Source organism: Peromyscus eremicus, chromosome 19 (assembly GCF_949786415.1).
Source record: "Peromyscus eremicus chromosome 19, PerEre_H2_v1, whole genome shotgun sequence".
Classification (NCBI taxonomy): domain Eukaryota; kingdom Metazoa; phylum Chordata; class Mammalia; order Rodentia; family Cricetidae; genus Peromyscus; species Peromyscus eremicus.
Window position 1 is genome coordinate 11,004,285 of NC_081435.1, and position 21,077 is coordinate 11,025,361.

Genomic DNA, 21,077 nt, shown 5'->3' on the forward strand with positions numbered 1-21,077 from the left:
CACTCAGCAATGACGAAACACAAAGATTTATGTAGAATATTCTCTTTTGCTTAGAAAATGGTACTTATATTTTCTGCTTATTCATTTATTTCCTGTTTTTTAGCAAAGAAGAAACAAAGACAAAAAACAGAAAACAATAAAGTGAGGTACTTTTCAAGAGGGCACAGGGAGAAACAGGGTAGAGGGAAGCAGGAGAGAGCAAGACCTGTGACAGCCTTGCTGAGCCTGGACTTGCTTCAGACGCCACACACTCAAAGCAGCTAGCAAATACTGTGGTTCCTTTAGGAGAGTCTGTTCTTCACAGCAGAGAGGTGGAGTCGAATCCGAGGGAGTTGACTTCAAGTGCATCGTAGAACAAAATCAGTAAGTGTGTGGATGTTTGGGAGTTACAGAGTTTTGGATCGGTGAGATGCCTCAGTGGGTTAAGGCACTTGCTATGAAGCCTGATAACCTGAGTTTGAGGCCTGCGACCCACGTGGTGGAAGGAGAGAAATGACTCCTGCATGTTTTCTTCTGATCTCCACACAGGCCCTGTTGTGAGTGTGCCAACACACACAAACAATGCAATAAAAGCCTAAAGAAGAAAGCTGCAGTTTTACTACAGAAGAAGAGGCAGAAATAACTTCATAAAAAACAGGAAGAGTGAAAAAGAATTCCTTGCAAGCTGGTTTAGAATTAGAGCTATCAGAAGACATATACCTATACACACTCTGACAAAAGAACACAGACACTCATAGAGACAGACACACAGGCACACACAGACACACACAGACACACAAACACACACAGGTACACACAGTTTCTCTCTCTGTCATTCTCTCTTCTTATATCCCAAACCCAGCACCCAACAGGACCCAGGGCTCTTTGAAGAAATAACGACTCTAAGGTGAGCTGGGGGTGCAGGATGAGCGTGGGACATCCTGTTGTGCCAGGAAACATTGTGCTTATAACATGATGAGGGTATGTCCAGAGAACAGGAGCTGGCCTGACTTAGCTCCCACTGACAAAATCTGGGACAAACTGAGAATCACAATAAGCATAATAAATTATATAACACAATAAATCTACCGAAGGAAACAGGACAAAGTTTATACTGACAGCCAAAACCACAAACAGATGGGGGAAGCCGGCGAATGTGGAGGAATCATGGGAATGGAGGAATCTTGATTTTGCCCTTACCACTTCACAGTCATTTATAGGCAACAAACTAGAAAGGCTTGAATAAAGAGCAACTCACCCAAGGAGGAGGAGGAGGAGGAGGAGGAGGAGGAGGAGGAGGAGGAGGAGGAGGAGGAGGAGGAGGAGGAATTTTCTCCAGTGGTATAGCCACTGGTAAGTTGCCCACAAGCCAGCAAATAACCCCACATCCATGCTCATGCGAGCAATCATAATTAAGCACAGTAGATCATCAGCAAAAAGACAAATATAAAAGTAAGAGGGCACTTGTCAGGAAGTTAGGAAGGGGTCCAAGAGGGTGTGGGGAGGAGGTAAGGCAGGGTAATGGCAGAGAATGTAGTAAGAATGCATTATATACAGGCATGAAGTTGTCAAAGAGCAAATAAAAATATTAAAAAACCAGGCCTACGTATGGCCTTAAACATCTTCCTCTGGAACAGTAGTGCTCAACCTGTGGACTGCAACCATCTATCTCCAAAATATTTACATTACAGTTCATAATGCTAGCAAATTATAGTTATGAAGTAGCAATGGAAGTAATTTTATGGTTGGGGGGTCACCACAGTATGAGAAACTGTATTAAAGGGTCACAGCATTGGGAGGCTTAAGAACCTCTGCCCTAGGATGATTATAACTTCAAAGAGGACAAAGTGGAAAAGACAGTGAAGAAACTGGACCAGCCTTGACCGAAAGATCAGAATTAACAACACCCAGGAGATGTAGATCAAATCTGTACCCCGAGGAGCTCATGAGTTTATATTCCCAGCTATTACTGAATCTAATCATGAACTATCAGACACACCCAAACCGAGAAACTTTCGGCCTCTCTTCCCCACTCTCTCCCTTGTGCAGGGATCTAACCCGGGTATCTAGCAGGCAAGTGCTCTTCCACTGAACTACACCTCAGTCATTCACCTGAGAGACAAAGAAAGGCTGAAAGACTGTTTTCAAGTGAAATAAAGAGAAATAAGAATACAATTTAGTTACTCATAGTTGGCTGGCATACATTTTGTTGCTATTCTCTGTGTCTCACTACATAGAAACTAACAGAATTAAGTTATTTTAGAAGACTTTTGTTTTTGTTTATGTAGATCTATGCATACGTGCATGTGTGTGTCTGCAGGGGTCAGAAGAGGGTGTTGCAGGAGTTCCAGGTGCCTGTCAGTTCCCCCATGGGCTGGGACCCTCGTAACCTGGACGCTATGGAAGAGCAGCAAGAGCTCCCCACAGCTGAGTCTTCTCTCCAGCCCCAATCTTAAGTTTCCCTCCACTCGGTTCTCTTGGAGTTTGAGATTATATCTTACGTAAGTGATGAAAACAACGATCTTCAACTTTTCAGTTTTCACCTGTTCTTTCTACTGACACGGTGGTGGGGGAGTGAGTGTTTTAGGCTGCTGAGGTGTCACATGACTGCGCCCAGCATTTCAGTATACAACCATGAGAAACACACTGGCCTGAGGTAGTCGTCACCACAGGAGCAATTCACCTTCCAATTTTTGGTTTTCTAAGTTTCTACAAACTAATTTTTAAATCAATTGCTATTTCACTATCCAGTACTATGGTCATGGTTTTTTAAAATTTCAGTGAACTACTTTATGATTCCAGCAGTAGATTCCCAAGTTCTCAAATGACTACATGCTTAAAATAATTTATACACGATCATGGTGCACCTCTGATAGTGTTTGCTTTATGGTTTATAGATTTTAGTCACAGAGGAGAATGGCCTACAGTTTTATTAGTCTGTCTCTATTAGGTCTGGGTATCAGGCTTAATGTTCGAGACTGAACTTTTTCTTTGCCAATAAACAGTGTCTGCCTGAAGTGATCTATGATGTTCACACTGGTTCCCGAGTAGCAAATGCCAGTGTGCCTCTAGAAAAACTAGGCAGAGACATCTCTGCAAATAACTTATCATTACAAGTCATCTCTGTGTAATTTTAATTGCTAGAATAAGCAATTTGTCAATCAACATTAGTACTATAAAAAACAAACAACTCTGGTGTTTCCATGGTGAATCGGATTTTTCCAGAGGAGTCATTGTAAATACCTGATGCCAACACAATCTTATTTTAATGGTGCTTCATGCAGGGGTTTAAAGTCCATTTTGGGTGACTCACAGAAGTATTATTATGTTTTAAAGACTAGTCTCTGTTTTCTTTCAGTCAGTATTTACCTACCTGTCCTAAACGGATTCTTTGCTTCGACAATGGAGTAAGGGTAAGAATATTTATTTGAAATAATTTGACTGTCCAAGAAGCTGCATATGACAGTTCCTATGAGCCCAACACTAAGAGTCTGCTAACTACTGATGTGATTGTGCCACACTCGTGATCATGTACAGGTGCGTGTGTGCACATCCACGGGTGCACATGCGTGTGTGGGAACAGTGTGGAGACCAGAGGTCAACCCCAAGTGTTGTTCCCTAGGAGCCACCCTCCCCTTTTGTGGTATCCAAGGCTCACCAAGTAGACGAGGCTGGCTGGTCAGCAGCCCCAGGGATCTTTGCGTATCTGTCTTCCCAGAGCTTGGAGTACAGCACGTGCCATCATGCCTGACTTTTTACACAGTATTAGGGATCAATTCAGTTCCTCATGCTTACACAGCACACACATGACTCACGAGCCCCCTTTCTAGTCCCAACTTTCTTCAGGATCTGTAGCTTCAGGGCTTTAGTCATCTTATTTTCTTGACTTCGGTCTCAGGAATCCTCCACCATTCATCTGAACTTTTAATATGTATATATATATATATATATATATGTATATGTATATGTATATATGTATATGTATATGTATATATGTATATGTATATGTATATATCTACGGCTTTTGATTTTAGCTAGCACCCAGTTAAACTTGCAACCATGCATGCAGATCAAAGGCCAGCAAATTACTGTCCGTGGTGGAAATCCAGCCGACCATCTGACTTTATGAGGACATTGTCACACCAATCTGTCTACATCTCGTCCATGGCTGCTTTGTCCTGACAAAGGCAGTGTTTGAGTATGTGCAAGCAGCTCCGTGATCCACAAACTCTAAACTACGTATCATGTTCTTTTCCACAAAATCTTGCCAATCATGGAGGAGACCCTGGCCTTTGGAATTTGGTTGGTACAATACTACTAGTTAACACAACCATGAAACCACAAGCTGAGTCTGAGCCCTGCCTGAAACAGGAAGTGACGTTAGACAAAGTGTTTAACTTCTCAGTGCTTCTCTCTTCACCTGTATTTATTCTGCTGGCTAAATGAACACACATGGACAGCCACCCACGGTTCCTGGCATGCAGAGGTACTCAGAAAACCAAGACAGCATAGCCATCCCTTTTCTCAAGAACACTCGACCTATCCTGTGTCACATTCACCTTTCACAGCCCTGTGTTTTCACACGGGGAAGTGTTCATCCACTGCTGTTTTCAAGCCCAAACCACTACCTCTAAGCATCACGTGTACTGAAGAGAGCTCAAGCTGTTATCCAATGTGTTACCTCGGAATAAAACTTAATGTCAGTATAGCGCCTGATGTATCATTACAGACATATCCCAAAGGGAATGTTTCCTGATTTAGAACAGACTGGTGTGCGAAGCTCTCCGCGTAATCGCTACACTTCCTTCTTAGTCTTGTGAAAAACCCGGGGGTTCTGAAGACATGGGGCTCATGATTTGAGTCTCTCTCTACGTCTGTGTCTCTTTCACTGGGTAACAAACCATCTTCAGTTAGTAGTCGGGGAATCAGTAATGCTTCTCAAACCTGAAGAAATATAAAACCTTTCTCTTTCTACATCCCCTCCCCCACAGCAGTGCTGAGGACTGAACCCAGTACTTTGCGCATGCTAGGCAAGCACTCTACCATGGAAACCCCCCCTCCCCCATCCCCTGTCTGTAAAGCATATGTTCCTTCCTATGCAATTAATTTGTGCCTTCTACTTTTTCCTAACTTACCTTTATAAACACACACTTTCTAGAATGAAAAAAATTACAAGTTGAGAAGTGTCCTCCATGAAACTCACTGAAAGAGGATTTCAGCCAGCGTCTGAGACATGGAGCAGACAGGATGTGCACAGATTCAACAGAGCAAAGCTTTCCTTAGGAAATGTCACTATCTGGGCACACTCAACACTTCTGCCTCCACCGTGTCTGTGTGCTTGGTAATCCAGCCCTCTTTCCACATATAAAATGCATAATGCCTGTGAGCACAGGCTACAGTTCTGTGCCTCCAACTCTGGTGCCATCAAGAATGCTGGCAATTAGTCCAGCATAAGTTATGACACTAACCAACCTGTGGTCAGTGCCTGGGACAGAGGAGGAATCCCACAGAGAAATGCTCTTCCTCTAGCCACGGAGCCTGACATCTTCTTAGGTTTCCATGCATGTGATTTATTTTCCTAATTTCTTTCCTTTAATTTTTTTTTTTAACTGCAAAAGAAACAACGTGCTGTGTCTAAGTGCTTTGGTATGCGAGCCTGGTTAACATTTCCAGTTTCAATGTTTCCTGAGAGGAAGTAATTCAAAGTGTGTTATCTAAACAACTCTAATAGGTCTAATCCAGGAAACGATCAGGCTTTTACTGCTCATAATGCCACTCAGAATTAATACCTCCACGTCACTCTAAATCACTGATGTAAAGTGTGCACACGGACACAGACACACAGACATGTCCTCCCTGCCTCCCTCTCCCCTCCCCACTCCCCTCTCTCGGCAGTAGGCAGTGTGTCTCTAATAACCAAATAATGAAACAGAAGGGCTAACCAGCGGCAACAGAAGGTCAACTTAACCTGCAGTTTCTTAATGAAGACCTGAGTTATGAGTGACAATGGGGGGCGGGGAGTCCTTTGAAGTTAGGCTTATTTCTTTGCTTCAATAAAGTAATCATTGTGGTAAAATTAAAAAAAAAGAAATTCTGATTCTCAATAGCAATAATTGATCTCACAAACATGTATAGATTAAATACACAATGTTTGATATCCAAAACTACAAATACAGCTGTCTTCTGGGAAAATGGCAACAACTAGTGCTTTAAGAGTTAAGGTAAGTATTGATTGATTGATTGATTGTGTGTGTGTGTGTGGTGTATGTGTGTCTAACAAGAACTAGAGAGGGATGGCAAGCACAATGGCCCTGACTTAGTGGTGACGGCATGGCAGACGGCTTCGCCAACTGGCAGGCTCTCAGAGGAGTTCACAAAGCCTCAGCAAACAACAACAAAAGCATCGAATGGTCTTCAAACACTAAAATAATCAAGCCCATAATTGTACCCAGCTTGTATCCTACACGAGTCTTGACAATATGACATCTGACTCATTCTAAGGAAACCATGTGATCTTTAAAACGAGCAAACAAAACTTGGCTATGTTTAAAAAGTACTTGTTATCTCAGAATCTTCCCTTTCCACCTGACAAAGCCTACATTGAATGCGTAGCCGTCCATCCTTTCCGACCTCTGTGGTGTGGAGTCGAGAACGAGGCTGTGTGCCGAGGAGGCTCGCAGTGACCACCAGAAAGGCCACGTCAGTCTGTGAGGTTTGGTAGAAAAGCCAGTGCGGTCTTCTGTGCCAATCAAAACTATCCAATGTGGCTCCCAATTCCCAGCCCAGCAGATCAGAGAAAGGAAGTAAAACTGGAAAAGGGAGTAAGTATTTAAGGCAGGTGTTCCAACAGACACAGGGGCGCCTCAGATGACTCAGATGGGACCGTAAGATACTGAGTTATCAGGATGGAGGGTCTCCCTAAAGCAAAAGTCAAACATTTCAAGAGAGTGTCAACAGATTTTAGAGCAGGAGATGAAGGTACATTTACATTTCCTTAATTTTAAATGACAGAAAAGGTTACTTTAAGAGACTGAAAGGGAATCACATTCATTTTGGAAAGCACTTTGTTAAAATTCACAGCTACCCTGAATGCTGGTTGTCTAGATTACCCGGCCTTCAAGATTCTGGAGATAAATGCTGGAGCAAATCAGTGCTAACCTATTTTGAACAATCCCAGGAAGAATGCCCTCACTAACACTAGACACTTCAAACACAGGGGCATTAGGTCTCTGAATTACCAAGCCAGTAACCTGGAGTGTTATTTAAATTAGGAACAGTGAGTAGCACTGAACTATACTCCCAAAACAAAACAAAGTGACAATCAGGCTGTCCCTTAAACTCACTAGTTAGCTGAGGGTGACCTGGACTCGTCCTGCCTCAGCTGGGTATGCTTGATGTCTCTGCCAAGGTTGGCTGGGATTACAGGTGTGTACTACCACATCCAGCCTAAAAGAAGGTGGATCAACTGCACAAGCTCCTGGGGCAATGGAAAGTACGCTCAGATTACAACCAAGTCCCACCTCAAGCACACAGATAGAATGAGGCAGAGCATAAGGGTGGCTGGTTGGACTAGGAGACCTGGAATCCATTCTAGACACGGCTGACTGTTTTGAGTCACTGAAGTCAACTAATGTTGTTGGTTGTTTTTTCGACTCTTGCTCTTTTGACTCTTTGGTTATTCAGGGCCCTTTGCTCTTTTGGGGGGCCCGTCACCCAGCTCCAAATAAATCACACACAGAGGCTTATTCTTAATTATAAATGCCTGGCCTTAGCCTGGCTTGTTTCTTAGCAGCTTTTCTTAACTGATCTCATCTAACTCCTGGCTCTGGGCTTTTACCTTTTCTTACTTCTGTATATCTTATTTTCACTCTTACTGTGTGGCTGGCCCCTGATGTCCTCCTCCTTCTTGTCTCCTGCTCTTTTTTCTTGATCTCTCTTCCCAGATTTCTCCTTCTATTTATTCTCTTTGCCTGCCAGCCCCACCTATCCTTAGTGGGTGCCTCTCCCTGAGGCTCTTGATGTTCCCTTAATGCCAATATGCAGGTCTATCTGTGGAACGGTCCGTGCTTGTGTGTATGTGTACATTTATGGGCATGGGTGCATGCTTGGTGTGTACTGTTCATGTCTGTATCCATGTGTCCCTGTACTAAGATGGTATTCACACGTGTGTGTAGGAGTATAGGCTTGGTAGGTACTAGGTGTGGTACTTCAGGGGTAAAGCACAGACAATCACCCCTATAATCCTTTCTCCTGCCTCACTATTGACCATCCAGCTCTTTATTAGACCATCAGGTGTTTTAGACAGGCAAAGTAACAAATGCAACATAAGCAAAAGTAACATACCTTAAAATAATATTCTACAACAAACTAAGGCATTTGCTTCTTAGTTTTTATATCTGCTAAAGGGAAGAAGACTAAGTGATATCTAAAGACCACTTCCTCCCTCAGATCTAAAATCTACGGCTACAAAAACTCAAACTCCTCACGCTGTTGGGTTGTTTACAGTATTTGAATATTTGATTCTTGAGCACATTTATCAATATCAAGAAATTATCAATTAGTTCCTATGGCTCTTACATGATTAGTTACCTATTTAGAAAAAGGCACCCCTGGACAGATTATCATTAAGAGAATTAAGAGAAAAAGAAAGGAAAGAATGTCATTTCTGACAACACAGACAATTCTGGATACTACACAAAGTCAAATAAGCTGGACACACAAAGACAAGTATTGCATGTTCTCACTTTTATGTGGAAAACAAAATCAAACAAGTAGCCGGGGACAGAATGGGACATTCCCAGAGGGTGGGGGTTAGGGATGCTGAGCTGTTCATCATTCCAGCTGGACAGGAGGAAGGTCTAAAATGTGAGGTAATGGATGCTAGCCAGCTTGATTTGATCATTATATGCCTATCACTTCACACTCTTCAACCACATCTAGCACCACCTGCCCCTTACAAGTAGATGTAATTATTATTTCTACCTTTTTAAAAAATAGAAATCCCAAGATCCTTGCCCCCACACTATAGCAGCTCTGTTGTTTGGCAATGATCCCTGTCCTGACAAGTTTGTCAACCCAACACAGGCAAGGAGGGACTCTCAACTGAGAAAACGTCTTCATAAGATATGCCTGTTGGCAAGTCTGTAGTACATTTTCTTGACTGAAGATTGATGTGGGAGGGCCCAGCTTACTGTGGGCAGTACCACTCCTCAGCTGGTAGTCCTAGATGATATAAGAAAGCAGGTTGAACAAGCCATGGGGAGCAAGCCAGTAAACAGCCTTCATCCATGGCCTCTGCAAGAGCTCCTGCCTCTAGATTCCTGTCTTGTGTTCTTGTCTTGAATCCCTGGATGGTAGACTACAAGTTGTACAAGGAAATACACACTTTCCTTTCCTTCATTTGAAAAAAACAACTATCTTAGAGCAACCATCCTAGCCCCCCAGCTCTTACAGTCCTTCTGCCCCCTCTACCAAGATGTTCCCTGAACCTTAGGTATAGGGACTGTGTTGGAGATGTACCAGTTGGTGCTGGACATTCCTTGATCACTTATTCTCTGCTTTCTGATCAATTGTGGATCTCTCTAGTAGCCTCTGTCTGCTCCAAAACAAACAAACAAAAAAGGCTTCTTTGATGAGGGATGAGAGCTATACTTATCTGTGGATATAAGGATAAGTGTAAAGAATACAGTTAAAAACTATACTGACTTTTGAAAATAGTAGTGTAGGTTTCTCCTTAAAGGTCTAGGAGCTCTCTCATCATGAGTAGTTGGCTAAGTCTAAAGAACCAAGCAATAAATTCCCTCCATCCCATTGAGTGGACCTTAAGTTCATTTGGACAACTGTTAGTCATCCCTAAAAATATATATGTCACTATTACAGCATTGTGGATATCTTGCCATGTTGGTCATTGTTATGGTTCACAGGCTTTACAGCTTGTAGGAGTATTGATTACTTCTCTGCTTGGCAGCTGGCATAGCTCAAGTTGTTTTTGATCATGGTGTTTTACCACAGCAACAGAAACCCTAACTAAGATATCTTTGATGTAGCACATCCTAAACACAACAATCAGAAGATCTTTCTATGAGGTCTGGGCAAACAGAGAGGGTGACTGTCCACATCTGACCAAAACTTCACATGTCTGAGTGGGTCACTTTATTTGAGGTAATGCCAACTTGTCATTTTGCTTCTGAGGAAGTGTCTGTTGAGACAACCGATAGCCAGACCTCACAGGCTGGAACTAAAAGCAGTATGAGAGCAACCAGGTTAGAGAAGTACCACCCTCTTAGACTTGGAAGTAATTTTAAAGCTTTTGGGGGCAGCAGTGAGAACAAGATAGCTCAGATCCAATGCCAAGTCGAAGCTGCCTTTCTTCCCCCACCCCTCTCCAGATGCAGTAATAAGGACAGAATGTGAATTAAAACCTAATTGGTTAGTCATTATTTTGATGGCAAGTATGCATGTGTGGGAAAATTTCTCATCAGCACTGGGCTGAGTTTGAAAGGCTGAAGACATTTCAAATAATTCACTAGCTATTAGTGTAATGTCTCCTAAAGATATTGGAATAAAGGGGTAATTTTGAATCAGTGACAAAAACTAGCTTCTCTATATGGAGTGCTTAATGAAGACAATGGCTGTGAAGTATTAAATAAAGTAGAAGCGAAGTAATGTGTGGGGAGAATTCTTTTAAAATGAGAGACAATTTAGTATGATTGAATGTTCTGCAACAGGGACTGGCAGGGTTCTCCTTAGGGGCTTTAGGAGCCACAGGGTCTCTGCTGCACTGCTGCTGAGGTGAAGGAAGCAACAGGCAACATGTAAACAGACGAAGCATATACAGAAACATGGGCCTGTCCATAGCCCATGGCTCACTAACTCCCATACTATATACTTACAAAGGACTGGCCGGCACGGCTGGCTTCGTTTAATTCTTACAACCCATGTCTAAGGTGGGCAGTCTCACTCCATTGTGGGGGTGAAGATACTGGGAGCTCCAGGGGTTGTGCAACGTGTCTGTGGTCACACTTACTGTCTGTGGGTGAGGCTGAGCTCAGCTCTGAACCCAGTACCTGAGCAACTTCACAGCCTCAGACCATGGTGGCTTTATTTAGAGAGAGACATATAGGGTGAACACAGTCATGTGGCTGTTTTTTTTTTTTTTTTAAGATTTTATTTTTTTAGGGGTGTGTGTGTTTGCACTTGCAAAGGCAGGGGCCCACAGAGGCCAGAAGAGGGTGCTCGATCCCTGGATTTAGGGTTCCAGGTGCTTCTGAGCTGCCTGATGTGGGTGGTGAGAACTGAACTTGGGTCCTCTGCAAAAGCAGTGTGCACTCGTAATTGCTGAGCCAGCTCTCCAGCACCAAGTGTGGCTGGTTTAATGTCAAGAGACAGAGGAGGCTAGACAGACAGCTCAGCCATTTAGAGCCCTTGGTGCTTTCCAGAGGACCTGGATTTGGTTCTCAGAACCCACCACCAGCAGCTTATGACCTCTTGTAACTAACTCCAGCTCCAGAAGGTCTGACTCCCACTTCTGGCCTCCCTGGGCACATGAGCACACACATACATAAATAATAATAAAATTTTTCATCGCGGACACCAAAAGCTGACAGATACAGGAAAAAATGTGATGAAGGCTGGTGGAGGAATGCTTTTCTAAAAACATGGAATGCTTTAGCTCTTTTGTTTTTGAGACAGGGTCTCTGGTAGCCCAGGCTGACCTTGAATTTACTATGTAACTGAACATGATCTTGAACTTCTGATTCTCCTGCCTCCACTTCTCATGAGCTGAGATGACAGGCATGCACAACCACGTCAGGTTCTGTATGGTTCAGTGGCTCGTTTGTCCTGGAAACCTGGCTTTGAGGACAGCACAAGTTCCCTCTGGCATTTACCCCACTGAGGGCTCATTTCTTTCTCCTCAATTTGCTTTCCGGATGCTGCGGTGCTCCAGGCTCAGGCCCTAGCCCTCTGCTCTCTGCTCTCTAGGTTATGATTTCTCAGTCTGGGTCCTAATTGTGGAACAGACAACTCTTCACTGCCGTGCACAGTGAACGCTCAGGAGCATCCCGGCCTCTACACACTGGGTGCCAAGAACTTCCTCCATCTCCTAATCATGACAAAGTTACATACAGACACTGCCAATGCGCCCCAGGAACCAAATCACCTGCCACTGAAAGCAGCTGCTGCCGGTCAATGCAACTAGACCCAGGGTTTCAAATACCCTCCAAAGGTGAGGGGCTATACATGTACACCCCCACTTCAACCTTTCTCCAAACTCGAAATCCATGTTGCCAGCTACACACCACATTTCTACTTGGAGTTAGGATACACATTGGCTTATTTATTGTCTTCCTCTCCTACTAGGCTGTCTCCCTGAAGACGGGCACCTGCATACTCATTGAGAACAGTCCTGGACAGACAGTAGGAGTTCAAAATACATTTGCTAGTCAACCAGTTCAATACTGCATAAGAACTCATTTTGTGCAGTTCACCAATGATGGGGCAACCAGGTCAACATTGTTAAATGTATCAAGGTATCTTTTAAAGACAAGTTTTCTTTATTAATGTTAGGCTAGAAGAAATGCTTGGTGAGTGTGGTAGCCCACTTGTACTTCAGTCCCAGGCAGCTAAGGCAGGAGGATTGCTGTGAGTTCAAGGCCAGCCTGGGCTGCAACCTAAGACCCGGTATCAAGTATAAAATGAAACAAAGACACTTCATTTCTAAGTAAGTGCAGATAGTCACGATACAATCCAGTGTACTTAATTAAAAGTTTACTATAGTCTTAGACAAAAGACAGAAGTAAGGTTGCTGTTCTTATGATTTATTATTTTTGCAGTGTTGAGGAGTAAACTCAGGGCCTAACACATGCTAGGCAAGACTCTACTACTGAGATATATTTCCAACCTTGAGTTACTATTATGTTAAGATATTTGGTATTACTTCAAATTATTACAATATATTTCAATTTTGGACTCAATAAAAATGAATATTTATGCATGTTCCTCATGAATTCATAACTACAAAAAATTTCAATAGTGTATCTTATATGGCCTAGTTTATGCCATTCTTTTTCTTTTTCTATTTTCATGTATGTGTATGCAAGCACACACATGAATGCATATATACATATGGAGGCCTGAGCTTGATGTTAAGAATCCTGTATGACCATTCTTCTACCTGTTCACTGAGCCAGGAACTCTCAGTCAAAAGCAGAGCTCATTGCTATGACTAGTCGTGCTGACCAGCTTGCTGGGGATCCACTGTCTCCGCTTTCTGAGGCTGGCTGGCATTTATGAAGGTTCCAGGGATCTGAACTCTGGCAAGGGCTTTAGCCACCGAGCCATCTTCCTGGTACCTATTTCATTTGTGAATGGGAAGACAAAGGGTGAAATTTCTCTATGTAGGTTTAAATTTATCGGAAAACAATCCTCCTCCCTAAATCTGCTTCTTGGAAAACAGCTTCCATCTGAGCCTAGGTAGTGCTATTTTTCATTTTGTTCTTTCTCCAGGGGACGCAATAATCAAACATGGCATTCTTTACTTCCCCAGTCTGCACATAACACCATTACCACGTCTATTGTTAGTTAAGACGGTGATTCCCAGCACTGAACTTCCTTTCGGGTAGCAGTCCACATTCCTACAACTATCTTCAGTTCATTCACTTACTTGGGTGCAGTTACTAAGCACACAACGTTCTGTATGTTTCATTACACAAATTCTCCAAGAGCTTTCTACCAATGGTTCTTCAAATAGAAGGGAACATTTTAATGACTGACGCAAACTTGACGTGATGGCTCTTAAAAGTCGTAACTCTATAAGATATCAAATATTGATGCTTGTACAGCTTGGAACTCAAGCAAAGCCCATTCAGCTCTGGATGTTCTAAGCTCACGTTTCCTACACTAATCTGTGCCCTCAAACTTGTAAGTGGCACCTCTATGACACACACATTACACACATTATTTTTTGTGTTGTGTATGTTTATGTTTGCTTATATAAGAGTGTGTGTGTGTGTGTGTGTGAGGTCAATGCTGGTTATCTTCCTCTATCACTCTCTACCTTATTTTTTGAGCCAGGATCTCTCACTGAACACAGAAGTCGTCCATTGGCCTGGCTGACAGAAACCCTCCCGTCTGCCTCTCCAGCACAGATCACTGGCATGCACGGCCATGTCTAGCTTTTATATGAATACTGAAGATCAAACTCAGGTCCTTAAACCACAGCAAGCATATTATCAACTTAGCTGCCTCCCCAGCCTGCATTTAATGATTTAACAAAAAACTTTAAAAAAGCTTCTACAGGGATATCTTTAAAAATACTGTACATGAGGCAGGGTCTAGTGGTGCATGCCTTTAATCCCAGGCAGGTGGATCTCTGTGAGTTCGAGACCAGCTTGAACTACATAGTGAGTTCTAGACTAATTAGGACTACACAATGAGACCATGTCTCACAATATTTTACACGAGCAATATGTGACCAAAAATAGAATGTTAATCTTAAAAGCCATAAAAGATTTTATACCTGACTTGTCACCACTTAGGAGATAAGTTACTTTTAGAAAAGAATTTAAAAGTGTTAGCCTGACTTTTATTTTTTTCATTTAGCTATTTTTAAATAAAAGTTTTAAGGGGAAGGTTTAGACTTATTAAAACATGCAGGAAGTCAAGGTCAGGTTTCTGGGGCAGTTCAGTGGCAACATTCAACTGGTGTGCTTAGAGCCCCAGTTTAATCTCCAACTCTACAAAACTTCAAAAACAAAACCAACCAACACAAACCCCTAGCTTCAATAGTTTATGAATGAATGAATCTTAATAAGTTTAAAAACAAAGACTATGCTCTTATGAACGTGGAGATGAAGGTTTGCTCTATTGTCGGCTCATACACACAGACACTGCAGGAACTGAGAAAAACAAAAAACAACCCCAAAACAAAAACCAGACTTTTTGTATATAAGTCAACCATATTCAGTAGAAGATTTCCCATAGCATAAAATCTCACTAAGTCTAATAGTAAACCACAGAAAACAGTGACTGTCTTTAGAAGTGGGGAAGAATGGCATGCCCCTGCCATCGTCATGGGCAGAACCTCTTGTTTGGTTGGGAGCTCCCCGGTCCCGTGTTTCCTGAAGAGTGTGGGTGGGATGACTCACGTACAGAGACACAGACGCTGTCTTGGGCCAACACCTCATGTAGCCTGCTGTTCTAAGAAACAGGTATGCTGACTCCTAACTTTTGACCTGCTCACAGAATCTGACTTAGTTGACTTCCTGTGTAAAAGAAGTAAACAGGAAATCCTTTCAGCGTGGACACTTGAAGGTGTTTGGGCATGACTGTGGGGGTTGATGACAAAATGCAGCAGGTGTGCAAACAGTACAATTGGATCCCATGTGTGAGGGCTCTGCTGTTCCAGCAGGTCTGGCCAGAGGAGCTAGCTCGTCTGTGGAAGCACACCATCCTTCTGAGAACGATGGGTGAGGGAAGCACGGCCAACACCAGGCTGTCTTGGGCAGGATTCTGAACATCCGATTTCTCTGTACACTGAAACAGTCCACAGAGAATGAAGGGGATGTGTGCTGGTCTTGGTGCAGGTACTGGAAGTGTGCTTGTGAGCTCTCCCGCTCCCCCCCTTGGTTTCCTTTCAAAAACTGAAGTGTTGATATTTGGTTCATCACAGGTCTTTTGCTTCCAAGAGCGGAAAATCCAGTTTATCAGAGGCTCTGGTCAAACAGCTGTTGGAGGATGAGGTTCAAGTAAAAAACATCTTTTATTTTCTTAGGAATTGTGATGCTTAATATTGACTATGAATATGACAGGATAAGAACCAGCTAGGAGACAAGACTCTGGGCTTGTCCATGAGGGAGTTTCTACATCGGATTAACTTCAGTTAATCCACGGGCTGGGATCCCAGACCGAATAAAAAGAAGAAAGTGAGCTGAGCATGGGAAGTCATCGCTCTGTCTGCATCCTGACTGTGATGTAACGAGGCCTGCTGCCTGAACTCCTTCCTGCTGCCCTGACTTCCTCACTCTGATGGGACTGTCCCCTCAAGCTGTGAGCCAAAATAAGTCCCTCTTTCTTTAAACTGCTTTTTGTTGATATCTGTCTCAGCCATGAGGAAAATAGACAAGCATTTTTACTTCTGAAATTAATAGTTTTAAGTTCTAATAAAAGACTGTGGTAATAACTACAGTGTGTGGACAGGTGTTGGGTCATCTCTACCCTCTGTAGTGTTTCAGGTGCTAGCATTCACCCACTGAGAGGATGGAATGTTCCGAGGAGGCACAGATGTGCACACATAGTGTATTACACACTTGAACGTTACAGCGTCTCAGTGAGGGGTAAATATCTGGTTCTTCAGAGCTACCTTCACGTTGAACGTAATTTCCTCCATGACGTACACACGTTCAGGAAACGCTTTGGCCACTTCCTCCACGCTGTTGAAATATTGCACCGGCTCCTTTATATCCCGGTCTTGTTCCAGCAGCTTGAATTGTCCTAAAACACACAATAAGCAGAAGAGATGTAAGATGTTTATGCTGGACAGCTGTCACCGTGGCGACAACATCCTCTTCCTTTAGGCCAGCTCTTCTCTGCCGTAGATTGCTATTCTGTATCACGTTAAAAAGGATGATCACGTCCGAAGGTTTGGTTAAACTAGAATCTAGGTAAATATTGAAAATCAGTGTGAAAATGAAAACAAACCGTGTTTTATTTTTTCTGTTCGGATTCAGGGTTTATTATCAGGGCTCTAAAATTACCGTGAATGGATGCTTGCTGTCATTAGATCTCCAAGGGAAAATGCAGGCTGCTATAAACAACAGCAGCTCATTTTGTTTTTAGCAGTAAACTTCCTTGTCATTTAGTTTTAAGATTACTTTCTAAAACTAAGGCCCCGGACCATGTAGAACTAATCTTTTGAAATTAATCTTTAGAATAGAATAAAATCAGGGCTGGAGTGTAGCTCCGAGGCAGCATCTGACAGCAAAAGGAGCCGCTGCCCCAGACAAGGCACCTCCGCCCACCTTCAGCTACAGCATGGGCAGCAGCGTGAGCTGGACTTAGCTCCCTTTCCTGAGTCAAGTCTTCCAGCTAGAGCTGGAGAGAAGGAATGAGCTGAGAGCGAGGTTGAAAGAGGAGGTGTTGGAAAGAGAGGAGACTGTCAAGTGCCCACTGAGGACTTAGGATGCCGTGGGACTGCCCGGCAACATCAAATCACCCCTGGAGGTTCCTGGCTGAGAATTAAAAGAAAATTCAGAGAGCACAAAGCAAGGTCAGGAACACAGGCACGGAATGGGAAGAGATTCGGATTTAGATTCTGCCACTGCCATGAAGCTGCCAGTGAGTACGAGAAGTGAGGCGGGAGGAAGGACTCAGGATATATGCAAGGGGGTGAAGCCGACGCTGCTCATGGACCTTGAGGTTGGGAAAGATGCCAAAGCTCTAGGTGGGAAGGCAGACAGACAGTGAAGATGCAGTGGGATCAATGGCTCTGACGTGGGTGAAGTTTTGACTCTGGAGAGAATTAGTTCAAAAGCTTACAAAGGAGAGTGGCCTACTTAAAACACATCCCTGGGATACTTTAGACAAGCACAAAAATTACCTTTCAGGAGCCAGCCTAGCCGATGAAAGCATCTTTCCAGCTGAGATGGACAGTCTCTCTGTGTTATGGGATGAGTGAGGGGACCAAAGCAGTTGTCTGTGGGAGTTAGACTGTATATTCACTTGTCTATGATCTAGGGAACATCTGACAAAGACTTAAGGTATCTGCCAACATTCCCAACTACCTACAATGGTGATTTATATTTTGTAATTTATTATATGCATAAGGAATTACAGATTTGGATGCTGAAGGTGATTCAAGCTATCAGGAAAGTTTCATGAAAATCTGTAAATGTCACCTGTTCAAGCCTATCATTAGAGTTTAATTTGTGATCAGCGTTTTAGGAAGCTTTTCCCAAAATGAGGTGGGACTTGTATGCATCCCAAACTCTCAGTAAGTGGCTAGCAGCTGCTCAAACCGAGTTATGTATATTTTTCTAGTAGCCACACTAACAAAAAGCAAAAGGGAAAAAAGGAAATCAGTTTTAAGAGATTTGGTTTAAGTCAATAGACCTAGACTGAATAAAAACATCACAAAGTTATTTCCTGCTCTTTTTGTTTACAATTAATATTTCCTTCTTTGTGTGTGTGTGTGTGTGTGTGTGTGTGTGTGTGTGTGTGTGTATGTGTGTGCGCACGCGCCAGAAGAGAACCTCAGGTGTCTTCTGGTACTATCCACCTTGTTTGACATAGGATCTCTCACTGCGACATGGGGCTCACCAGGAGGCCAGAAAGCCCTTGCCTCTGCTTCCCAGCACTGGGAAGTTACAAGTACGGCCCATTCTATCCAGTCTTTTTCTGTGGGTCTGGGACTGAGCTCAGGTCCTCCAAGCACTCCCCCAACTGAGCTGTCTCCTTGGTGTTTGCACCAAATCTCTTCAATCTAATGTGTGCTCTATATTTTACAAAGTAGACTATTTTCTGCTCATGAAATAAGAAGGTTTACAATTAATATTTCCTTCTTTCCTCCCTCCCTCCTTCCCTCCCTCCCTTTTCTCCCTGTTTGCCATGGTACCTAACATTGTGTTTTGTATAATGGTTGTGTGTATGTGTTTCTGGGAATTAAACCCAGGACCTCCTGTGTGCTGGGCAATCCTCGGTCTTTTTTCCTTCCTTACGGTTTTGGGAACAGAATCTGGTGTGTGTGCATGCCAGGCATGAGCTGCTCTGCTGAGCCACACACCTAGCTCTTGGTTTCCTCATGTAACTCCCCCATTCATTTCTCTCCCAACATAGCCTTGTCCTTCAGGCACTCTTGAGTCATTTTTCTATGGTGTCTATGATTTTGTACAATTAATCTTCTCAAGTGTAATTTAACATTGAAACACCACAGGCTTGCCTGTGCTTGCCGCTCACTGTTCAGGAAGGCCAGAAATGCACACGTGTGGAGTTCTGAGACCCAACACTCACAAGTGAAAGAGAAGACACAAACACAGCAGCAGCCAAATAACGCACAGCTTTAACATCTGAACATACTATACATTAGAAAAAGATTATTTTCATTTCAGAATGCTTTTCAGATCACTTTGTAATATTCTGATTTTCATGTTTGTCTCTGTATGTTTTAATTACTCTCCTGTGACAGATTATTTAACACCAATTATTTATAGTTCTTATCGTTTCCAAATAACTTCAAAATCTAAATTACTAAAACCTTACATGTGCTGGGTGGTGGTGGCGGTGGCGGCGGCAGTGGCACACACCTTTAATCCCAGCACTCGGGAGGCAGAACCAAGCGGATCTCTGTGAGTTCGAGGCCATCCTGGGCTACATAGTAAGTTCCAGGAAAGGCACAAAGATACACAGAGAAACCCTGTCTCGAAACAACAACAACAACAAACCTTACATGTGCCTTCTTTTCCTCTTCAGTGTTATTTTTGAAGCAGGGTCTTGCTGTATAGCCTAAGCTGGCCCTGTGATCCTTTGCCTCAGTGACCCGAGTGTCAGGATCAAATGTCTTCTTCATGGTGTGTATGTGACTTCCTATTGCAGGGGTTGGCACACTTTTCTGTCAATATTTTAGGTTTCACTGGCTAAGTGGCCTCTGGTGACAGAGTGCAAAAGCAGCCACAGAAAATTTACAATCAATGAGAGCAGCTGGGATCCCAACAGACCACACTTACAAAAGCAGATGACAGGTCAGACATGGCCCTTGGGTCGGCTGACGTCTGTCCTGCTGGACAGAGTAGAAAGGATAGACCAGGATAACTCGCAAAATAAGACATCAGAATGAAAATGACCAGCTCTCTTATTCTACATCACTGAATAGTCACAACAAGGTCTCAGGGGAACGTGAAACATGTTCTACGCCGCCAGTATCTCAGAATGGCAGTTTCCCTTTACATGGGTATCTAAAGTCAATATCCGTGAGCTGCAGAAATGAACTTGTATTGGGATGACGATGTGAACAGCCAGCCACAGGATGCCTCCACCTTCTGCCTGTGCTTTACAAGACCAGAGTTCTGTAATTTTTACATGGCTTCTCCTACTTTATAAATGATATGAAGGCGTCTGACTAGCCTGACACACTCTAGGGAGATGCTGAGGTATGTTATTAATCTACATCCTCTGTGACTCTGTGGCCTGAAAATTGGAACTTGTTAGAACCCAGTCTCGCAGACTGGATGAGTTAAGGGCCAGTCTCCTGCCAAAAGAAAAATCAATTTATACAACACATATTCCCACGACCCCCACACAGGGGAACTAATTTTCTAACAGACCATTTCATGAATAACACAGTCTTTTGTGCCACCAAATAAAAACATGTGGAGGCTGTGGAAACATCTGTTCTGAGATGTTACTGTCAAGCACTGTTCTTGGAGACGGAGGAAGCTGCATTGTCTTTCAACAGCTTTGATGATCTCATAAAACGTCTCCATTGTGAGATCTGGTCCATCTGTGGTACCCTGACATTCCCAGGAGCCAATCCAACACCAATGACATGCTCATTGATGAGAGTTTAAATGACTCTACGGTGATGTTTAGAAGACAAAGACTCGTGCTTTAGTCCATGTGTTAGTCCTAAAACTCCACTTCACAATTAACATGTTGACTAGGAGTGCTATTTAGAAAATAGTCATTTTTTTTATTTTATTTTATTTTTTAATTTCCCTCAAGGCAGATATACTGGGTGAACTTCACAATGCATACTATATTAAGCTCAGCCGAGAGGCCCCAAGTCCTTCCCTTGACATCTGAAATCTAGCACCCTCGTAACACCAAGGAACTATCCTATAACAACGTTCCTTTCTTTCCAGGGGAAGGTTGTGTCAGACATGGAAAGGAGAAACAAAACTTGCTGATTAAAGAGAGGGAGGAACCGTGCTGAGTTGGAGCAGGGAGAATGTGAGGGAGGAGAGTGCAAGGCTATAAAATGTGCTATGGGCTGGAAGCTCTGGGGGCAAGCATCAGCAGGAATTCATTCTGTGCCCAGTAAGGACCTGACTCCATGGGTCCCCATCACTGTGGCAGTGAGCATGGCCAGGGGTAAATATTTTGTTTTT

At 43.2% G+C, this 21,077-nt stretch overlaps 1 protein-coding gene across 2 annotated transcripts in view; it reads right to left on the reverse strand.

Moving 5' to 3' along the window:
* Positions 1–21,077, reverse strand: part of Garem1 (GRB2 associated regulator of MAPK1 subtype 1) — a 180,029-nt gene that overhangs the window by 28,643 nt on the left and 130,309 nt on the right. For both annotated transcript variants that reach the window (XM_059245992.1, XM_059245993.1), the window contains exon 3: positions 16,340–16,470. In XM_059245992.1, coding sequence (XP_059101975.1) covers positions 16,340–16,470 — 131 coding nt within the window. The remainder of the gene's footprint in view (positions 1–16,339; positions 16,471–21,077) is intronic.